This window comes from Eumetopias jubatus, unplaced genomic scaffold (genome assembly GCF_037043125.1).
Source record: "Eumetopias jubatus isolate StellerSeaLion01/CBP00866 unplaced genomic scaffold, mEumJub1_p1.0 scaffold_12, whole genome shotgun sequence".
NCBI lineage: Eukaryota > Metazoa > Chordata > Mammalia > Carnivora > Otariidae > Eumetopias > Eumetopias jubatus.
The window spans coordinates 94779298-94797358 of NW_028274818.1; the positions used below are offsets into that span (position 1 = coordinate 94779298).

General features: G+C 39.6%; 1 protein-coding gene and 1 pseudogene across 6 annotated transcripts in view; one reads left to right on the top strand and one right to left on the bottom strand.

Annotated features, from left to right (window-relative positions):
* Positions 1-18061, top strand: part of ITGAM (integrin subunit alpha M) — a 51142-nt gene that overhangs the window by 12468 nt on the left and 20613 nt on the right. For all 6 annotated transcript variants that reach the window (XM_028109901.2, XM_028109905.2, XM_028109903.2 and 3 more), the window contains exons 6-12: positions 4469-4599; positions 5045-5190; positions 5995-6148; positions 7199-7349; positions 7995-8068; positions 14657-14786; positions 15073-15215. In XM_028109901.2, coding sequence (XP_027965702.1) covers positions 4469-4599; positions 5045-5190; positions 5995-6148; positions 7199-7349; positions 7995-8068; positions 14657-14786; positions 15073-15215 — 929 coding nt within the window. The remainder of the gene's footprint in view (positions 1-4468; positions 4600-5044; positions 5191-5994; positions 6149-7198; positions 7350-7994; positions 8069-14656; positions 14787-15072; positions 15216-18061) is intronic.
* LOC114214385 (prefoldin subunit 4 pseudogene) lies at positions 3903-4332 on the bottom strand (annotated as a pseudogene).

Below are 18061 nucleotides of genomic sequence, written 5' to 3' on the forward strand. Positions count from 1 at the left end.
CTCCTCCTAGAGCAGCTGACTTCCCTCAGAGTGAGTAAACAAGGGAGTAGGAGAGCAAGAGAGAGAGAGAGAAAACCCCAAGAAAGAAATCAGTCTTTTCATAATCTAATCTCAAAAGTAATAGTACATTACTTCTGCCATCTTATGTTCCTTTGAAGTGAGACAAAAAGTCCATCTCTCACTCAAGAGAAGGTGACTATGTGAGGATGTTATTTCCAGGAGGTGAGAACCTTATGCTCCACCTTGGTGGCTGCCTATCACATCCTTGTTCCCCAAACATTTTTTGACTGAAAGAGAGTGAGTGACTGAATCTTTTTTTCAAGCTGCTTTCTGCCACTTATTTCTTCAACTGCTTGGCCATCCTTTTGCTTGTCTTCAAGTTGGTTCTGTTACCAAGGGCAGATATGTCTTCCTTTTATAGTTTTTTTTTTTCCCCTCAAGCTCTGCTCCTTTGTACTTTACTCTCAACAGATAACCTTCCTTCCTTCTTCACAAAGAAAATCAAGGTTGCCAGGGATGAACTCCCTCTGCTTACCCCTTCTCCTTGTTCAAATTTTTGCAATGGTACCACCCTTGGCAGGGTTTTAGAGGGATACCTGACTGTCTGCCTTTCCATGAATCACTTTTCTATCTGGGCTTTTTTTTTTTTTTTAAGATTTTATTTATTTATTTGACACAGAGAGAGAGACAGTGAGAGAAGGAACACAAGCAGGGGGAGCGGGAGAGGGAGAAGCAGGCTTCCTGTGGAGCAGGGAGCCCGATGTGGGGCTCGATCCCAGGACCCTGGGATCATGACCTGAGCCGAAGGCAGACGCCCAATGACTGAGCCACCCAGGCGCCCCCATCTCGGCTTTTGAGGCTTTATCACATCACCAACTCAAAGCCCACATCCTCAATCATTCATTTGCTCCAGGAGCTTAAATTTCTCCCCCTCCTTTGAATGTAAACATGCTCACACTTACCCATATCTTAAAAACAACCAACCACCAAAATTGATAGCAATGAAAATAACCTTTCTTCTCCCTGGTCTCCTCTACATGTTCTGCCATTTCTCCTTTCTTTCCCCACCAAACTTCTTGAAAGAGTTCTCTCCTCTTGTTTGCATTTCCCCCATATCACCATTCTTCACTGACATCTGGCTTCTGTCCAACCACCATATAAATCTTCCTCTTGCAAATGACATTTGTGACTCCCTAAATGCCAAATCTCTATTTTGTCCTCATGTTTACTGACTTTGCTGATGTGACCTACAGATCATCTCTTCCTTCCCCAGACACCTTGGCTCCAGATTTCTCCCCTCTCCTCCCTTCTCCTCCACTCCTCCCTCCCCTTGCTTCTTCCCCTGCCAAGGGCTTCTGCTAAACTTCATCTCCAGGTCATCTTCCTCTGCCTTCTTTGCATGTGTAGGGGTACCAGGTTACAGCTTCTATTCTTGTCCATGTGTTCTTCCTGCGCAATTATATTCAGTTCTGTGGCTTCAGCTCTTACCCTCACATTTCTGTCTTCAGTCCTCACTCTCAGGATTCCATACTTTTTGTTCTAAAAAACATTTTCAGTTCTTTAAAAATGATTCAAAATTCAAAGCACATAATACTTCTCTCTCTTGGTTCCCGCAGCCTACTGTTTTCTTCCTGGGATTCAACCACTGTTACCAGTTTCTTGTGTCTTCTGGAGATACTCTATATTCACAAACATATACATATCTATAGTCTTCACTTGGTACCACAAATGGTAGCCTGTTGTAACACACTTGATTCTTTTCATTTAACATATCTTTGAGATTTTCAAAAATTTTTCTGGTTAATTTTCTTTTATATTTTCCATATAAGTGTTAGAATCTGTTTATCTATTTTTAAAAAGCCATTACTTTTTTGGGGATAATTTTATTTTTTCAAAGATCACACAGTAAAATTGGCCTTTTTTCTTTTAGTGTACAGTTCCCTGAATTTTAAGGTATGTATAGATTTTCACACACACAAAAAAACAAACCAACATGAACATGGGGTGCCTGGCTGACTCAGTTGGTAGAGCATGTGACTCTTGATCTCTGGGTTGTGAGTTCCAGCCCCATGCTTGTTGTAGAGATTATTTGAAAATAAAATATTTTAAAAAAGATTTTATTTATTTGTCAGAGAGAGAGAGCACAAGCAGGCGGAGCAGCAGGCAAAGGGAGAAGCAGGCTCCCCACTGACCAAGGAGCCCAATGCAGGACTCTATCCCAGGCCCCTGGGATCATGACCCAAGCCAAAGGCAGACTTAACTGACTGAGCCACCCAGGCATCCCTAAAAATAAAATCTTAAAAAAAAAAAAAAACAACATGAACAGAATACAAGAGTTCTGTCACTCCCCTAAAAAAAAAATCCTTCATGCTATCTCTCTTTTTTTAAAAAAGGATTTTATTTATTTATTTGACACAGAGAGAGAGAGCCCAAGCAGGGGGAATGGCAGGCAGAAGGTGAGGGAGAAGCAGACTCCCTGCTGAGCAGGGAACCCAACACGGGGCTTGATCCCAGGACCCTGGGATCATGACCCAAGCTGAAGGCAGACACTTAACTGACTGAGACACCCAGGGGCCCCTGGTGCTATCTCTTTATAGTTAGTTGCCTTTTCCCCCTCCATCCTAGCCCTTGGCACTCACTAATCTGTTCTCCATCACAATATAGTTTGTCTTTTCAAGAAAGCTACATAAATAGAATTATAACCTTTTGAGAGTGGCTTCTTTCACTAGCATAATGTATTTGCAATTCATCCATGTTGTTGTGTGTATCAGTAGTTCTTTCCCTTTTTATTGCCAAATAGTATTCCATCGCATAGATTTACCACAATCCCAGTCACAAGTTCATCTGTTCACACATTGAAAGATGTTTGGATTGTTTCCAATGTTTGGCAATCATGAATAGAGTGGCTAGAAACTTTTCATTGCTACAGTAATCTTTCTAAATACAAAAAAGATCACCTCACCCCCTTTTCTAAGAAAATTTCAGTGGCTTTCCACTGCTTAAGGTATAAAGTCAAACTTTTTTTTTTGGATAGAGAGGCCCTTCCCAACTTTCTTGTGCTTAATGACATAGGCTCATCTCCATTCTCATCACACAGATTTATCTTAGTAGTGCCATTTCCATTCCTCAATTCTGCAGAATTATTTTAGGTTCATTTCCTTTGTATCAGTCAGGGTTTTGACTGGAATAGATGGTACACTCCAGTTAGAATAATTTGAGAAGGGTTTATTTACAAAGGGACTAATTTTAAAGGTTTGATAGAGTCTTAGGAAACTACAATAGATGATCCAGGAACCCAGGGCAAGCAGCAGCAGAGCTGTTTCCACTCCTAGGCTGATTGGACAAGGAGAGGGAGAAGTAACCAGAATTCAGAAGAGGAGAGGGTTGTCAGGAGTGTGCCTCCTTGAAGGAGCAGTGATCTTCCACTGAGGGTCACAGCTGGCCCAAAGCAACCTTCCAGGGAGGGAGTACAGGGAGAATACTCTGATCTCACTCTTCCATCACTCCAGTCTTCTGTTGAGGCTCCTAATTGGGCAAATCCAAATAGAAATCAGAGGGCAAAGGAACCCAAAATGCATGTGGTCCATGTGGCTGACTTCCTGGGGTGCAGAGCAGATTGGAAGAGTGTAGAAAGTGGATTTGGGGCTGGGGTCAGAAGGGAGGAGGACATCCAGCCTATTGTTATGTGTGCTATTCCTTTTTTTTTTTTTACTATAATATATTTCTCTCTTTGTATTTCTGGCAAATTATTTCTCATTCTCAGAGTTAGCTCTCATATCACTACTTTTCCTGACTTTCTTGGGCAGAATTAACCAAAATTTTCTATACTTTATCCATATTTCAAATTGTATGAAACAACATTCAAGTTTATTAAACAAATTTTAAAAAGTGTTATAAAATGTTTAACTTTCATCAGCCTCAAGATTTATTTTGCTCTCAAATTTAGCATATAATTGAACTTTTAAATATGCTAACACCTGCTGAATTGATTCCACTCTAGATTCAAAGGCTTCAGTTTCTTCCTGCAAATTTTTCTTTGCTTCTCCTAGCAATTCTTGTGCTTATTCTTGTGAATGGCTAATGAAAACATCACCAATTTGATAAGGTATCGTTAAGCAGTAGTCATCTATCTGCAAGCATGATGTCCTTACAAGCATCTTCTGAATTTTGTAGTTGTCTCTTTTTTGCTTCTATTTCTTCCTTCAGTATGGGATTCTCCTTGTATTCCATGAAAATTTGTTTATCTTTTGTTGATCTTCAAAAGTAACATTGATATTTTCTGGCAGATGCCTTCTTCTTGGTGGCTGTGATCTTGGGATTGTGTCCATGTTTTTATTAAGCTTGGAACATGGGTTGCATATTGTTTACCTTTTATTTTCACTGCTTAACAGAAAGCTGACATGCAAAAAATGAACCCCAGTCTCAAGTACTTATAATTAAGTTCATGCTCTTTCTCTTGTTCCCCAAGAGTGCCCTCGGCAGGACAGTGATATTGTCTTCTTGATTGATGGCTCTGGTAGCATCATCCCGAGTGACTTTCAGCGGATGAAGAACTTTGTCTCAACTGTCATGAATCGATTCAAGAAGTCCAAAACCTTGGTGAGGGCATATGGGTAGGTTAGGAAATAGCTCATATAATGCTGGCAAATACATGGCAACCAGGCCGCCACTTTCCCCTTTTACTTCTATTGCAGACATTGCCAAATTGCCAATTGATCATGGTTTTCTTTCATGATTCTCTTTCCTGCTCTGTCTGGATGCAGCCTCAGCTTCTTCCAGCCCTCTGTAAAGCAGGCAGCTCTGACTAATTGATAAGGGTTGGTATGGGAGATAAAACATATCATCTTGGGCTGAGTTCTAATACTTAGAAGTGGGAGCTGATGGCAGATCTCTGTCCTGGTGAGGCAGAAGGATTGGGGACCGTGTAGAATTTGGAGGGATTTGGAGACTGGAATGTTTCAAGATTTATGTAGGGCTTCCTGGGAGATGGGTAAGTATGAGGAGAATCACTTTCTCCAGTGTAATGCCAGATGCCTGTTCCCAGTTTTCTTTGATGCAGTTCTCTGAAGAATTCCAGACTCATTTCACCTTCAATCAGTTCAAGAAAAACCCTAACCCAGAATTTCTGGTGAAATCAATACAACAGCTGTACGGGAAGACACACACTGCCACAGGAATCCGCAAAGTAGTGTAAGCTCTCTGCTTAGGATGGAAGGAGGAGGTGATATTTTTTTTGCTGGGATTCGAAGAGTGAAGGGGGTTGTTCAGACAGGGTTGGGGTGAAGGACATGAGTAAAGGTGGAGGAGGGACTCTTCATGGTACACACATGAAATACAAGTTGTGAGTAAAGGTAGGCGTGAAGGGGAGATGTGAAGGTAAGGTTAGAGGGAAGCTACAGAGATCATTTGAGGCCAGGTCACTTAAGGCAACTGAAAAGCGAGTGGAGATCCACTGAATTTTTTTTTTTTTTTAAGATTTAATTTTTTATTTGAGAGAGAGAGAATGAGAGATAGAGAGCACGAGACGGAAGGTGGTCAGAGGGAGAAGCAGACTCCCTGCTGAGCAGGGAGCCCGATGTGGGACTCGATCCAGGGACTCCAGGATCATGACCTGAGCCAAAGGCAGTCGCTTAACCAACTGAGCCACCCAGGTGCCCATCCACTGACTGTTTTAAGCAGTGAGGAGATGTCACCATATCTTGTTTTGGAAGTTCACTCCGATATGTGTGTGTGTGTGTGTGTGTGTGTGTGTGTGTGTGTGTGTGTGTGTAGAGGTGAGGGTGGAGGTTGGGACAAAAGTTCAGGAAGATGAGCTAGAGAGCTGTTGCATCAAACCAGGAAAGGTTTGTGAGGGTGCATTAAGCTTAAATTTTGTTTTAATTTAAGAGGAATAATAGCTAAAAAAAAAAAAATCAGTCTATGCAAAAGCATATAAAGGCAGTGAAGATTTCCTTTCCTTCCATGCTTTTCCTTTCTTTCCTCTTCCCTGGACAGAAGACAACTGTTTCATAGCAGTAGTGGAGCCCGGGAGAATGCCCTTAAGATCCTAGTTGTCATCACAGATGGAGAAAAGTTTGATGATCCCTTGGATTACAAGGATGTCATCCCTGAAGCAGACAGAGAGGGGATCATTCGCTATGTCATTGGGGTAGGAAATGTGGCTCTCTGGCCTGATGCTTCTGTGGAGGCTTTCTGTTTGGATACACCCTTCCTTCAGTTTGAAAATATCCCCAAAACCAGGGTGGGCCAAGGGTCATTGTTAGCCCATATGGGCCTGTATCAGTTAACTCTTGTTACAATGATGCTGTGTAACTAATTATCTCAGAACTCAGTCTTTAAAACACTAAATGAATCTGTAGTTCTGTGGGGCAATTTTTCTGGTTTTGACTGGCTCACTTGTACATCTGTATTCATTTGAAGGTTGGTTGACAGCTCTGCTGATCTTGGCTGAACTCTCTCCATTTCTGAGGGTTGCCAGTTATGTCTGTTTGCTGGACTGGAATGGCTGGAACAAGTGGGGTAACTTGGTTCTTCTGCTCCCTGTGTTATCGTCCCGTGGGCCAGCCTGGGCGTATCCTCATGGTGAAGGCAGAGGAACAGAAGAGCAAATGGAAATGTTGCAAGCACTTTTTGAAGCCTCTTTCTGCATCATGGATATTATGCTAATGGATATTATCAAGACACATAGCTGTACCCAGAGACATAGCAGGGCAGATTCCTCTGCTATGAGTAAGAGGATACAGCAAAGTTTTCAGGGAAAGGGCTCGGATATAGGAAAGGGTAAAGAGTTAGATCTTTACTAAAGGGATCATCAGTGTAATCAAACTACCACAGTACCTTGTATGACATAGAAAAAGGTATCATCATCAGTGCATGGCTTGACAAGTAGGAAACTGCTTCATATAGAGGAAAAGACTCCCTTTACTCTGGGGAGAGGTCAGCCCCACACATGTGCTGGGCATGGCACAGCAAAGGGACCAAAGGCTGGATTTCACTCCTAATTACTCCCTTGACAGAATGCCTCATGCAGTGCACAACCTGTTTTACTATACTTGGTGGCCCTGTCCCAGGGGCCTTCTGGTGCATTCCCTCATTTGACAGATACTGTTTCAGATTCTTTTCCTGCAGAATTTTCTTTGCTGGATGAGACTGCTAACCCCAGATGGTGTCTGATTTGGCCACTATTCCTTGGTAACAGGTGGGTGATGCTTTCAACAGTCCAAAAAATCGTGAAGAGCTTAATACCATTGCATCCAAGCCTCCTCGTGATCATGTGTTCCGGGTGAATAACTTTGAAGCTCTGAAGACCATTCAAAACCAGCTTCAGGAAAAGATCTTTGCAATTGAGGGTAAGCTAAGGTTCTGCACTCCTGCAGCAGCTCCAGAGGCAGCCCCTTACCCTCCAACATGCATTTCCCCTCTAGAAACTAGAACCTTCTAACCCTTGGTATCCTGACTCTCAGGATTAATTCAACTCTCTCTCTACTTCCTCTAGTTCCCAGCAGCTCTGGCCTCACTTGGTCATTTCCTTTAAAATCAAAGGATCTAGACTTTATCTTTACTTTGCAAGCCTTGGCTGTAGGCTGGAAAATTGGAGGGTAGGAGAGCCAAACCTCAGACAGTATTTCTCCAAGAATTTGGATATGTTGCCAACATTTGTCTGTTTGATTCACTGCTGTATCTCCAGTGTCTAGAATAGTGCCTGGTACATAGAGGGTGCTCAACAAATGTTTACTGATTAAAAGAATTTAAAACACTGGGGGAAGCATCATATATGATCTGGGTTTATGGTTTGTCTTAAAAAGTTGGAAGATTAGACTGCATTCCCATGTGGCAAAAACCAGTTGGAGCCAAATAGCCACCATCTCTTTAAAAGGGGTATATACTTTCTAATTCAGATAGCTGCCATCTGAACCTCCTTTTGTCTGGTCACCATAGCATTTGAGTTCCAGCTCTTCTGCTTTCTTTAATGTAGAAAGCTCTCCTCCTCACAGGTACTCAGACAGGAAGTACCAGCTCCTTTGAACATGAGATGTCTCAGGAAGGCTTCAGTGCTGCCATCACTGCTGTAAGTGGTCCTTCATTAAATTGGGATTGGGCAAGAGGAAGGGGAAGACATGCAAGGGTTTGGGGGCTTTTATCTGCAATGAGTACTTGTTGGGAGGCACTTCTTTGATGGGGAGCAGTGGTCCCTTTTCTTTTCCTTATCAATCCTGTTTTTTTGTTATTATTGAGGATATATGATATGGATATAGGTATATGATATGATATCATACAGGTATACAACATAATGATTTGATATATGCATATATTGTGAAATGATCACTACAATAAGTCTAATTAATATTCATCACTACATATGTTACAAAAATTTTTTTCTTGTGATGAAAACTTTAAGATTTATTTTCTTTTTTTAAATTAAAAAATTAAAAAATTTCCTTATTTAAATTCAATTTAGTTAACATCTCCTGTATTAATAGTTTCAGAGGAAGAATTTAGTGATTCATCAGTTGCATATAACACCCAGTGCTCATTACATCAAGTGCCCTCCTAATGACCATCACTCAATTACCCCTTCCCCCCCACCTGCCCTCCAGCAATCCTCAGTTTGTTTCCTTAAGTTCAGTATCTCTTATGCTTTGTCTCCCTCTCTATTTTCATCTTATTTTATTTTTCCTTCCTTCCTTCCCTTCCCCTATGCGCATCTGTTTTATTTCTTAAATTCCACATGTGAGTGAAATCATATGGTATTTGTCTTTCTCTGACTTATTTCGCTTAGCATAATACCCTCTAGTTCCATCTGCATCATTGCAAATGGTAAGATTTCATTCTTTTTTATGGCTGAGTAATATTCCATTGTATATGTATACCACATCTTCTTTATCCGTTCATCTGTGGTTGGACATCTGGGCTCTTTCCATATTTTGGCTGTTGTGGACATTGCTGCTATAAACATTGGGGTGCATGTGCCCCTTCGAATCATGATGTTTGTATCCTTTGGGTAAATACCAAGGAGTGCAGTTGCTGGGTTATAGGGTAGCTTTATTTTTCACTTTTTGAGGAATCTCCATATTGTTTTCCAGAGTGGCTGCACCAGTTTGCATTCCCACCCACAGTGTAAGAGGGTTTCCCTTTCTCCACATCCTTGCCAACATTTGTTGTTTCCTGAGTTGTTCATTTCAGCCATTCTGACTGGTGTGAGGTGGTATCTCGTTGTGGTTTTGATTTGTATTTCCCTGATGCCCAGTGATGTTGAGCATTTTTTCACGTTCTGTTAGCCATCTGGATGTCTTCTTTGGAAAAGTGTCTATTCATGCCTTCTGCCCATTTCTTGATTGGATTTTTTGTTTTTTGGGTGTTGAGTTTGATAAGTTCTTTATAGATCTTGGATACTATCCCTTTATTTGATAAGATATTTGCAAATATCTTCTCCCATTCCATAGGTTACCTTTTAGTTTTGTTGATTGTTTCCTTTGCTGTCCAAAAGCTTTTCATTTAGATGAGGTCCCAAGAGTTCATCTTTGCTTTTGTTTCTCTTGCCTTTGGAGACATGTCTAATAGGAAGTTGCTGTGGCTGAGGTCAAAGAGGTTGCTGCCTGTATTCTTCTCTAGGATTTTGATGGATTCCTGTTTCACATTTAGGCCTTTCATCCATTTTGAATTTATTTTTGTGTATGGTATAAGAAAGTGGTTCAGTTTCATTCTTCTGCATGTTACTGTCCAGTTTTCCCAATACCATTTGTAGAAGACACTGTCTCTTTCCATTGGATATTATTTCCTGCTTTGTCAAAGGTTAATTGACCTTGAGGGTCCATTTCCGGGTTCTCTATTCTGTTCCATTGATCTATGTGTCTGTTTTTGTGCCAGTACCATACTGTCTTGATGATTACAGCTTTGTAATATACCTTGAAGTCTGGATTGTGATGCCTCCAGCTTTGGTTTTCTTTTTCAATATTTCTTTGGCTATTCAGGGTCTTTTCTGGTTCCATACAAATTTTTGAGTCATTTGTTCCAGCTCTGTGAAAAAAGTTGATGGTATTTTGATAGTGATTGCATTAAATGTGTAGATTGCTCTAGGTAGCATAGACATTTTAACAATATTTGTTTTTCCGATCCATGAGCATGGAATGTTTTTCCACTTCTTTGTGCCTTCTTCAATTTCTTTCATAAATGTTCTATAGTTTTTCCAAAGTACAGATCCTTTACCTCTTTGGTTAGGTTTATTCTGAGGTATCTTATGGTTTTTGGTGCAATTGTAAATGGGACTGATTCCTTGATTTCTCTTTCTTCTGCCTCATTGTTAGTGTATAGAAATGCAAATGACTGCTGTGCATTGATTTTATATCCTGCAACTTTGCTGAATTCCTATATCAGTTCTAGCACTTTTTGGTGGAATCTTTTGGATTTTCTGCATAGAATATCATGTTGTCTGTGAGGAGTGAGAGTTTGACTTCTTCTTTGCTAATTCGGATGCCTTTTATTTCTTTTTGTTATCTGATCACTGAGACTAGGTCTTCCAGTACTATGTTGAACAACAGTGGTAAGAGTGGGCATCCCTGTCATGTTCCTGACCTTAGAGAAAAAGCTCTCAGTTTTTCCTTGTTGAGGATGCTATTCACTGTGGATCTTTCACATATGGCTTTTATGATGTTGAGGTATGTTCTCTTTATCCCTAAAGGGTGGAGAGTTTTAATCAAGAAAGAATGCTGTATTTTGCCAAATGCTTTTTCTGCATCCGTTGAGAGGATCTTATGGTTCTTGTCCTTTCTTTTTATTATTGTGGTGTATCACACTGATTGATTTGTGGATGTTGAACCACCCTTGCAGCTCAGGAATAAATCCCACTTGGTCGTAGTGAATAATCCTTTTATTTTATTTTTTAAAAAAGATTTTATTTATTCATTTGACAGAGAGAGAGACAATGAGAGAGGGAACACAAGTAGGGGGAGAGGGAGAGGGATAAGCAGGCTTCCTGGGGAGCAGGGAGCCTGATGCAGGACTCAATCCCAGGACCCTGGGATCATGACCTGAGCCGAAGGCAGCCACTTAACAAATTGAGCCACCCAGGCACCCTGTGAATAATCCTTTTAATGTACTGTTGGATCCTATTAGCTAGTATCTTGGTGAGAATTTTTGCATCCATGTTCATCAGGGATTTTGGTCTGTAATTATCCTTTTTGGTGGGGTCTTTGTCTGGTTTTGGGATGAAGGTAATGCTGGCCTCATAAAATGGGTTTGAAGTTTTCCTTCCTTTTCTATTTTATGAAAGAGCTTCAGAAGAAAAGGTATTAATTCTTCTTTAAATATTTGGTAGAATTCCCCTGGGAAGCCATCTGGCCCTGGACTCTAGTTTGTTGGGAGATTTTTGATTACTGCTTCAACTTCCTTGCTGATTATGGGTCTCTTCACATTTTCCATTTCTTTCTGTTTCAGTTTGGTAGTTTATGTTTCTAGGAATGCATCCATTTCTTCCAAATTGCCTAATTTGTTGGCAATAGTTGCTCATAATATGTTCTTATAACTGGGTTTCTTCGGTGTTGGTTGTAATATTTTCTCTTTCATTAATGATTTTATTTATTTGGGTCCTTTCTCTTTTCTTTTTGATAAGTTGGCTAGGGGTTTATCGATCTTAATTCTTTCAAAGAACCAGCTCCTAGTGGATTGGTTCTGCTGCTTTTTTTTTTTTAATTATATCATTGATTTTTGCTCTAATCTTTATTATTTCTCTTCTCCTGCTGGATTTAGGCTTTATTTGCTGTTCTTTTTCCAGCTCCTTTAGGTGTAATGTTAGCCTGTGTATTTGAGACTTTTCTTGTTTCATGAGGAAGGTCTCTATTGATAGATATTGCATCCCAAAACTTCTGAACTGTCATGTTTTCATTTTCATTTGGTTCCATGTATTTTTTCAAAATTCTTCTTTAATTTCCTTGTTGATCCATTCATTCTTTAGTAGGATGATTTTTTAACCTCCATATATTTGTGTTCCTTCCCAAGATTTTCTTGTGCTTGACTTCAAGTTTTAAAGCACTGTGCTCTGAAAATATACATGCTATAATCGCAGTCTTTTTGTACCAGTTGAGACCGGATTTGTGACCCAGGATGTGATCTATTCTGAAGAATGTTTCATGTGCACTCAAGAAGAATGTGTATTCTGCTGCTTTAGGATGAAATGCTCTGAATATATCTGTGGAGTCCATCTGGTCCAGTGTGTCATTCAAAGCCCTTGTTTCCTTGTTGATCTTCTGCTTAGATGATCTGTCCATTGCTGTCAGTGGGATGTTAACATCCGCTACTATTACTGTATTATTATCAATGTGTTTCTTTAATTTTGTTACTAATTGGTGTATATAGTTGGCTGATCCCAAGTTCAGAGCATAAATATTTACAGCTGTTAGCTCTTCCTGTTGTATAGACCCTTTTATTATGGAACAGTGTCCTTCTTCATCTCTTATTACAGTCTTTGGTTTAAAATCTAGTTTGTCTGATATAAGGATTGCTACCCCAGTTTTCTTTTGATGTCCATTTGGATGATAGATGCTTCTCCACCCCTTACTTTCAATCTGGAGGTGTCTTTGGGTTTAAAATGAGTCTTTTGTAAGCAGCATATCGATGGGTCTTGTTTTCTTTAATCCAGTCTGATACCCTGTGTCTTTTGAGTGGAGCATTTAGTCAATTTACATTCAGATTAATTATTGAAAGATATGCATTTAGTGCTGTTGTATTACCTGTAAAGTTGCTGTTTCTGTAGATTGTCTCTGTTCCTTTCTGGTCTTTGTTACTATTGGGCTCTCTCTTCACTCAGAGGATCCCCTTTAATATTTCTTACAGGGTTGGTTTAGTGTTCACAAATTCCTTTAGTTTTTGTTTGTTCTGAAACTCTTTATTTCTCCTTCCATTCTGAATGACAGCCTTGCTGGATAAAGTATTCTTGGCTACATATTTTTCCCATTTAACACATTGAATATGTCATGCCAGTCCTTTTTGGCCTGCCAGGTCTCTGTGGACACATCTGCTGACAGCCTGATGTTTCTACCCTTGGAGTTTAGGGACCTCTTGTTTCAAGCTGCTTTCAGGATTTTCTGTCTATCTCTGAAATTCACAAGATTCATTATTATATGCCGAGGTGTTGACCTATTTTTATTGATTTTAAGGGGGTTCTCTGTGCCTCCTGGACTTGAATGCCTGTTTCCTTCTCCAGATTAGGGGAGTTATCAGCTGTAATTTGTTCAAATAAACCTTCTGCCCCTCTCTCCTGCTCCTCATCTTCTGGGACCCCTATTATCCAGCTATTACTTCACTTTATGGAACTGCTGAGTTCTCTAAGTGCCCCTTTGTTATTCAGTAGTTCTCTCTCTCTCTTTAAAGATTTTATTTATTTATTTGACAGAGAGAGAGAGAGAGAGAGAGTACAAGGGGGGGAGGGGCAGCAGGCAGAGGGAGAGCAGGCTCTCCGCTGAGCAGGGAGCCCAATGCGGGACTCGATCCCAGGACCCTGGGATCATGATCGGAACTGAAGGCAGATGCTTAACCGAATGAGACACCCAGGTGCCCTCTTTCTATGTTCTTTTCAGTTTCCTTATTTTCCATCATTTTATCTTTTATATCACTGAGTTGCTCTTCTGCCTCATTCATTCTCATTTTTATAGCCTCCGTTTGGGACTGCTTCTTGGTAATAAGATTTATTTTCTTAGCAACTTTCAAATATACATTATAATTTTATTAACTATACTCACTATGCTTTATATTACATCCCTGCATGTATTTATTTAATAACTGGAAATTTGTACCTGTTGACTACCATCACCCATTTTGCCTACCCTCCCAACCCGTTCCTTGTCTTTTGCAACCACCAATCTGTTCTCTGCATCTATATAATTCAGTTTTGTTTTGTTTTTAAATTCCACATATAAATGAGATCATACCCTATTTGTCTTTCTCTGACTTATTTCACTTAGCATAATGCCTTCAAGGTCGGTCCATACATGTTGTCACAAATGGCAGGATTTCCTTCTTTTTTATGGCCAAATAATAGTCCATTGTGTTATATATCACATTTTCTTTATTCATGCATTGATGTTTCCACTTAGATTATTTCCATATCTTGGATATTGTTTTTTAAATTATTTTTTTTCATGGTTTTATTTTGAAAGAGAGAATGAGAGCAAGTGGGTGTGAATGGGGGAGGGGCAGAGCCAGAGGGAGAGAGAGAATCTCAAGCAAACTCCATGCTGAGCATGGAGCCAAACATGGGGCTTAATCCCACAATCTCAAGACCATGACCTGAGCTGAAATCAAGAGTTGGACGCCCAACTGACTGAGCCACCCAGGTGCTCTTATGTTGTGGCTATTGTAAATAGTGCCTCATGAACCTGGGGTGCAGATATCTTTTGAGTTAGTGTTTTCATTTACTTTGGATAAATACTCAGAAGTAGGATTGTTGGATAATAATGGTAATTCTATTTTTAAATTTTTGAGGAACCGCATTCTGTTTTCCACAGTGGCTGCACCAAATTGCTTTGGCTATTTGGGGTTTTTTGTGGTTCCATACAAATTTTAGGATTGTTTGTTATATTTCTGTGAAGAACGCTATTGGAATTTTGATAAAGATTGCACTGAAGTTGCAGGTTGCTCAATCTTGTTCTACCCTGTTTTCCAGAATGGTCTCTTGCTAGGTGCTGTGGGGAGTTTTGACTGGGCTGGTGGAGCCTTTCTTCATGTGTCAAAGGATAAATTTACCTTCATCAACACAACCAGGGTAGATTCAGACATGAACGATGCTTACTTGGGTAAGTGGAAAGGGCAGGGTAACTTTAAGAAGGTGTCAGGATATGGTATAACTCAATTAACATATATTTCATTGAATTTTTCATGGGCCCTTGGAATAACTTTAAAGACAGAAATTTCAAAATTTCCATTTAATTATGTTAACAAAGGGGAATATTGTGCAGGGTCCAGTTATCCCCACCTACTAAGCATGGGGCTATTGCATTGCCCCTACTCAAGGGATAGGTCTCTCAGAGGGGGCAGTGTCTGTGAAGGAAAGCGCTTACCTTCTCAGATCACCATCTTCAGGTTATGCTGCTGAAGTCATCTTGAGGAGCAGGGTACAAAACCTGGTTCTTGGGGCACCTCGATATCAGCACACTGGCCTGGTGGTGGTGTTCAGAGAGAATGCTGGTACCTGGGAGACCAATGCACTTATCAAGGGCAGCCAGGTAAGTACAGGGTGTGTGGAGTACAAATATGCAAACAGAGGCACCCTGGGGGCTGAGATTCCAGGATGGGCATCACCAGGTGCCATGTGTATCAGAGTTTTGTAAAGGAGGTTTCAGAGGGCTTTGAGCTGGAAAGTCACAGGAATAAGCTTTGCATTTGAGAATGTTTTGTCCTCACTTTTCTTTTTTTAGAGAAAGAGTGTGAGTTGGGGGACAGGGGCAGAGAAGGAGGGATTTTTTTTAAAATAAAAAAAGGTCTAGGGACACCTGGGTGGCTCAGTTGGTTAAGCATCTGCCTTCGGCTCAGGTCATGATCTCAGAGTCCTGGGATTGAGTCCCATGTCAGGCTCCCTGATCAGCAGGGAGTCTGCTTCTCCCTCTGCCTCCCCCCTCCACCTGCTTGTGCTCTCGCTCACTCTCTCTCTCAAATAAATAAATAAGTAAATAAAACCTAAAAAAAGTCCAGTTAACATCACACTAAAAAATAAGAGAACTTTCCCCCCTAAAATTGGAAATAAAACAAGAATATTCACTTTCATAAAGAAAGAAAAGAAGAAAATAACGGAAAAGAAAAGAAAAAGAATATAAAATAAAATAAAATGAAATCAGAGGGAGACAAACCATAAGTGACTCTTAAGTATAGGAAACAAACAGCGTTGCTGAAGGGGAGATGGGTGGGGGGATGGGTAACTGGGTGATGGGCATTAAGGAGGTCACTTGATGTAATGAGCACTGGTGTTACATGCAACTGATGAATCACTAAACTCTACCCCTGAAACTAATAATGCACTATATGTTAATTAATTGATTTTAAATAGAAAAATGAGAATGAGAAAAAAAAAGGAATATTCACTTTTACCACTCCTATTTAACATCATACTGGAAGATGTAGCCAGTGAAGTAAGTCAAGAAAAAGAGGGAGAAAAGCATAGAGTGGAAAGGAAGAGATAAAACTGTCTCATTTGCAGATTACATGTTGCATGGAAAATCTCAAAGAATCTACAAAAAGCTATTATAACCAATAAGCTATTTCAGTAAGTTCTCAAGATACAAGCTCAATATATAAAAATCAGTTGTATTTCTATAATAGCAATGAACATTTGGAAATTTAAATAAAAGAAGTCTACAATAGCCAAAATATGGAAAGAGCCCAGATGTCCAGTGACAGATGAATGGATAAAGATGTGGAACACACACACACACACACACACACACACACACACACAATGTGGAATATTACTGAGCCATCAAAAAGAATGAAATCTTGCCATTTGTAATGACATGATGGAACTAGAAGTTATTATGCTAAGCAAAATAAGTCAGTCAGAGAAAGACAAATACCATATGATTTCACTCACACATAGAATTTAAGAAACAAAAAAGATGTACATAGGGGAAGGGAAGGAAAAATAAAATAAGACGAAAACAGAGAGCAAGGGAAATCATAAGAGACCCTTAACTCTAGGAAACAAATAGAGTTGCTGGAGGGGAGGTTGGTGGGGGGATGGGATAACTGGGTGATGGGCATTAAGGAGGGCACTTGATGGGGTGCCTGGGTGGCTCAGATGGTTAAGCGTCTGCCTTTGGCTCAGGTCATGATCCTGGGACCGAGCCCTGAATCAGGGTCCCTGCTCAGCGGGAAGCCTGCTTCTCCCTCTCCCACTGCCCCTGCTTGTGTTCCCTCTCTCGCTGTGTCTCTCTCTGTCAAATAAATAAATAAAAATCTAAAAAAAAAAGGGGCACTTGATGTAATGAGCACTGGGTGTTATATGCAACTGATGAATCACTAAATTCTACTCCTGAAACTAATAATACACTACATGTTAACTAAATTGAATTTAAATAAAAATTTAAAAAAAGAAGAAAGAAGACAAAAGGGAAAAACAAATACCATTTACAATAGCACCAAAGACGATGAAATACTTAGATATAAATTTAACAAAATGTGTATGATTTCTGTATGCTGAAAGCTATGAAAACACCAATTAGAGAAATCAAAGCCATAAATAAATTGAGAGATATACTGTGTTCATGGGCTGGAAGACTCAGTATTGTTAAGAACAATGAATCATGGAACACTATATCAAAAACTAATGATGTACTGTATGGTGACTAACATAAAAAAAAAAGATGTCAATTCTCCCCAGTCTGATCTATATATTCAACATAATCCCAATCAAAATCCTAGACGTTTATTTTGTAGAATTGGCAAGTTGATTCTAAGATTTATATGGAAAATCAAAGAAAGTTGCATATCCAACAGTTTGAAAAGAAGCTAAACAAATACCATTAGGTATTTAGTGGAGAATTCATACACTACCTGATTTTAGACTTACTATAAAGTTATAGTAATCAGGAGAGTGTGGTTTTCACAAAAGGATAGACATAAAGATTAGTGGAACAGAATAGGTCTGGAACAGACTGACATGCATAGTCAATTTATTTTATTTTATTTTATTTTATTATTTTACTTTTTCTTTCCTGAATACTTTTTTTATTATGTTAGTCACCATACAGTACATCATTAGTTTTTATGTAGTGTTCCATGATTCATTGTTTGTGTATAAATAAAGACCTTTCAGTGGAGACTTCAATGGAACAATTAGACATCCATAGTAAAAAACAAAACAAAATAAAACCTCTACCCATATCTCATATCATATTAAGATTAATTCAAAATAGACCATGGAACTGAATGTAAAGTCTAAAGTACAATACTTGTGGAAGAAAATATCCGGGAAAAATCTTTGTGACCTTGTGTTAGGCAAAGAGTTCTTAGCTATAACACTAAAAGCATGGTCCATAAGGGAAAAACTGATAAATAAGACTTGATCAAAATGAAAAGT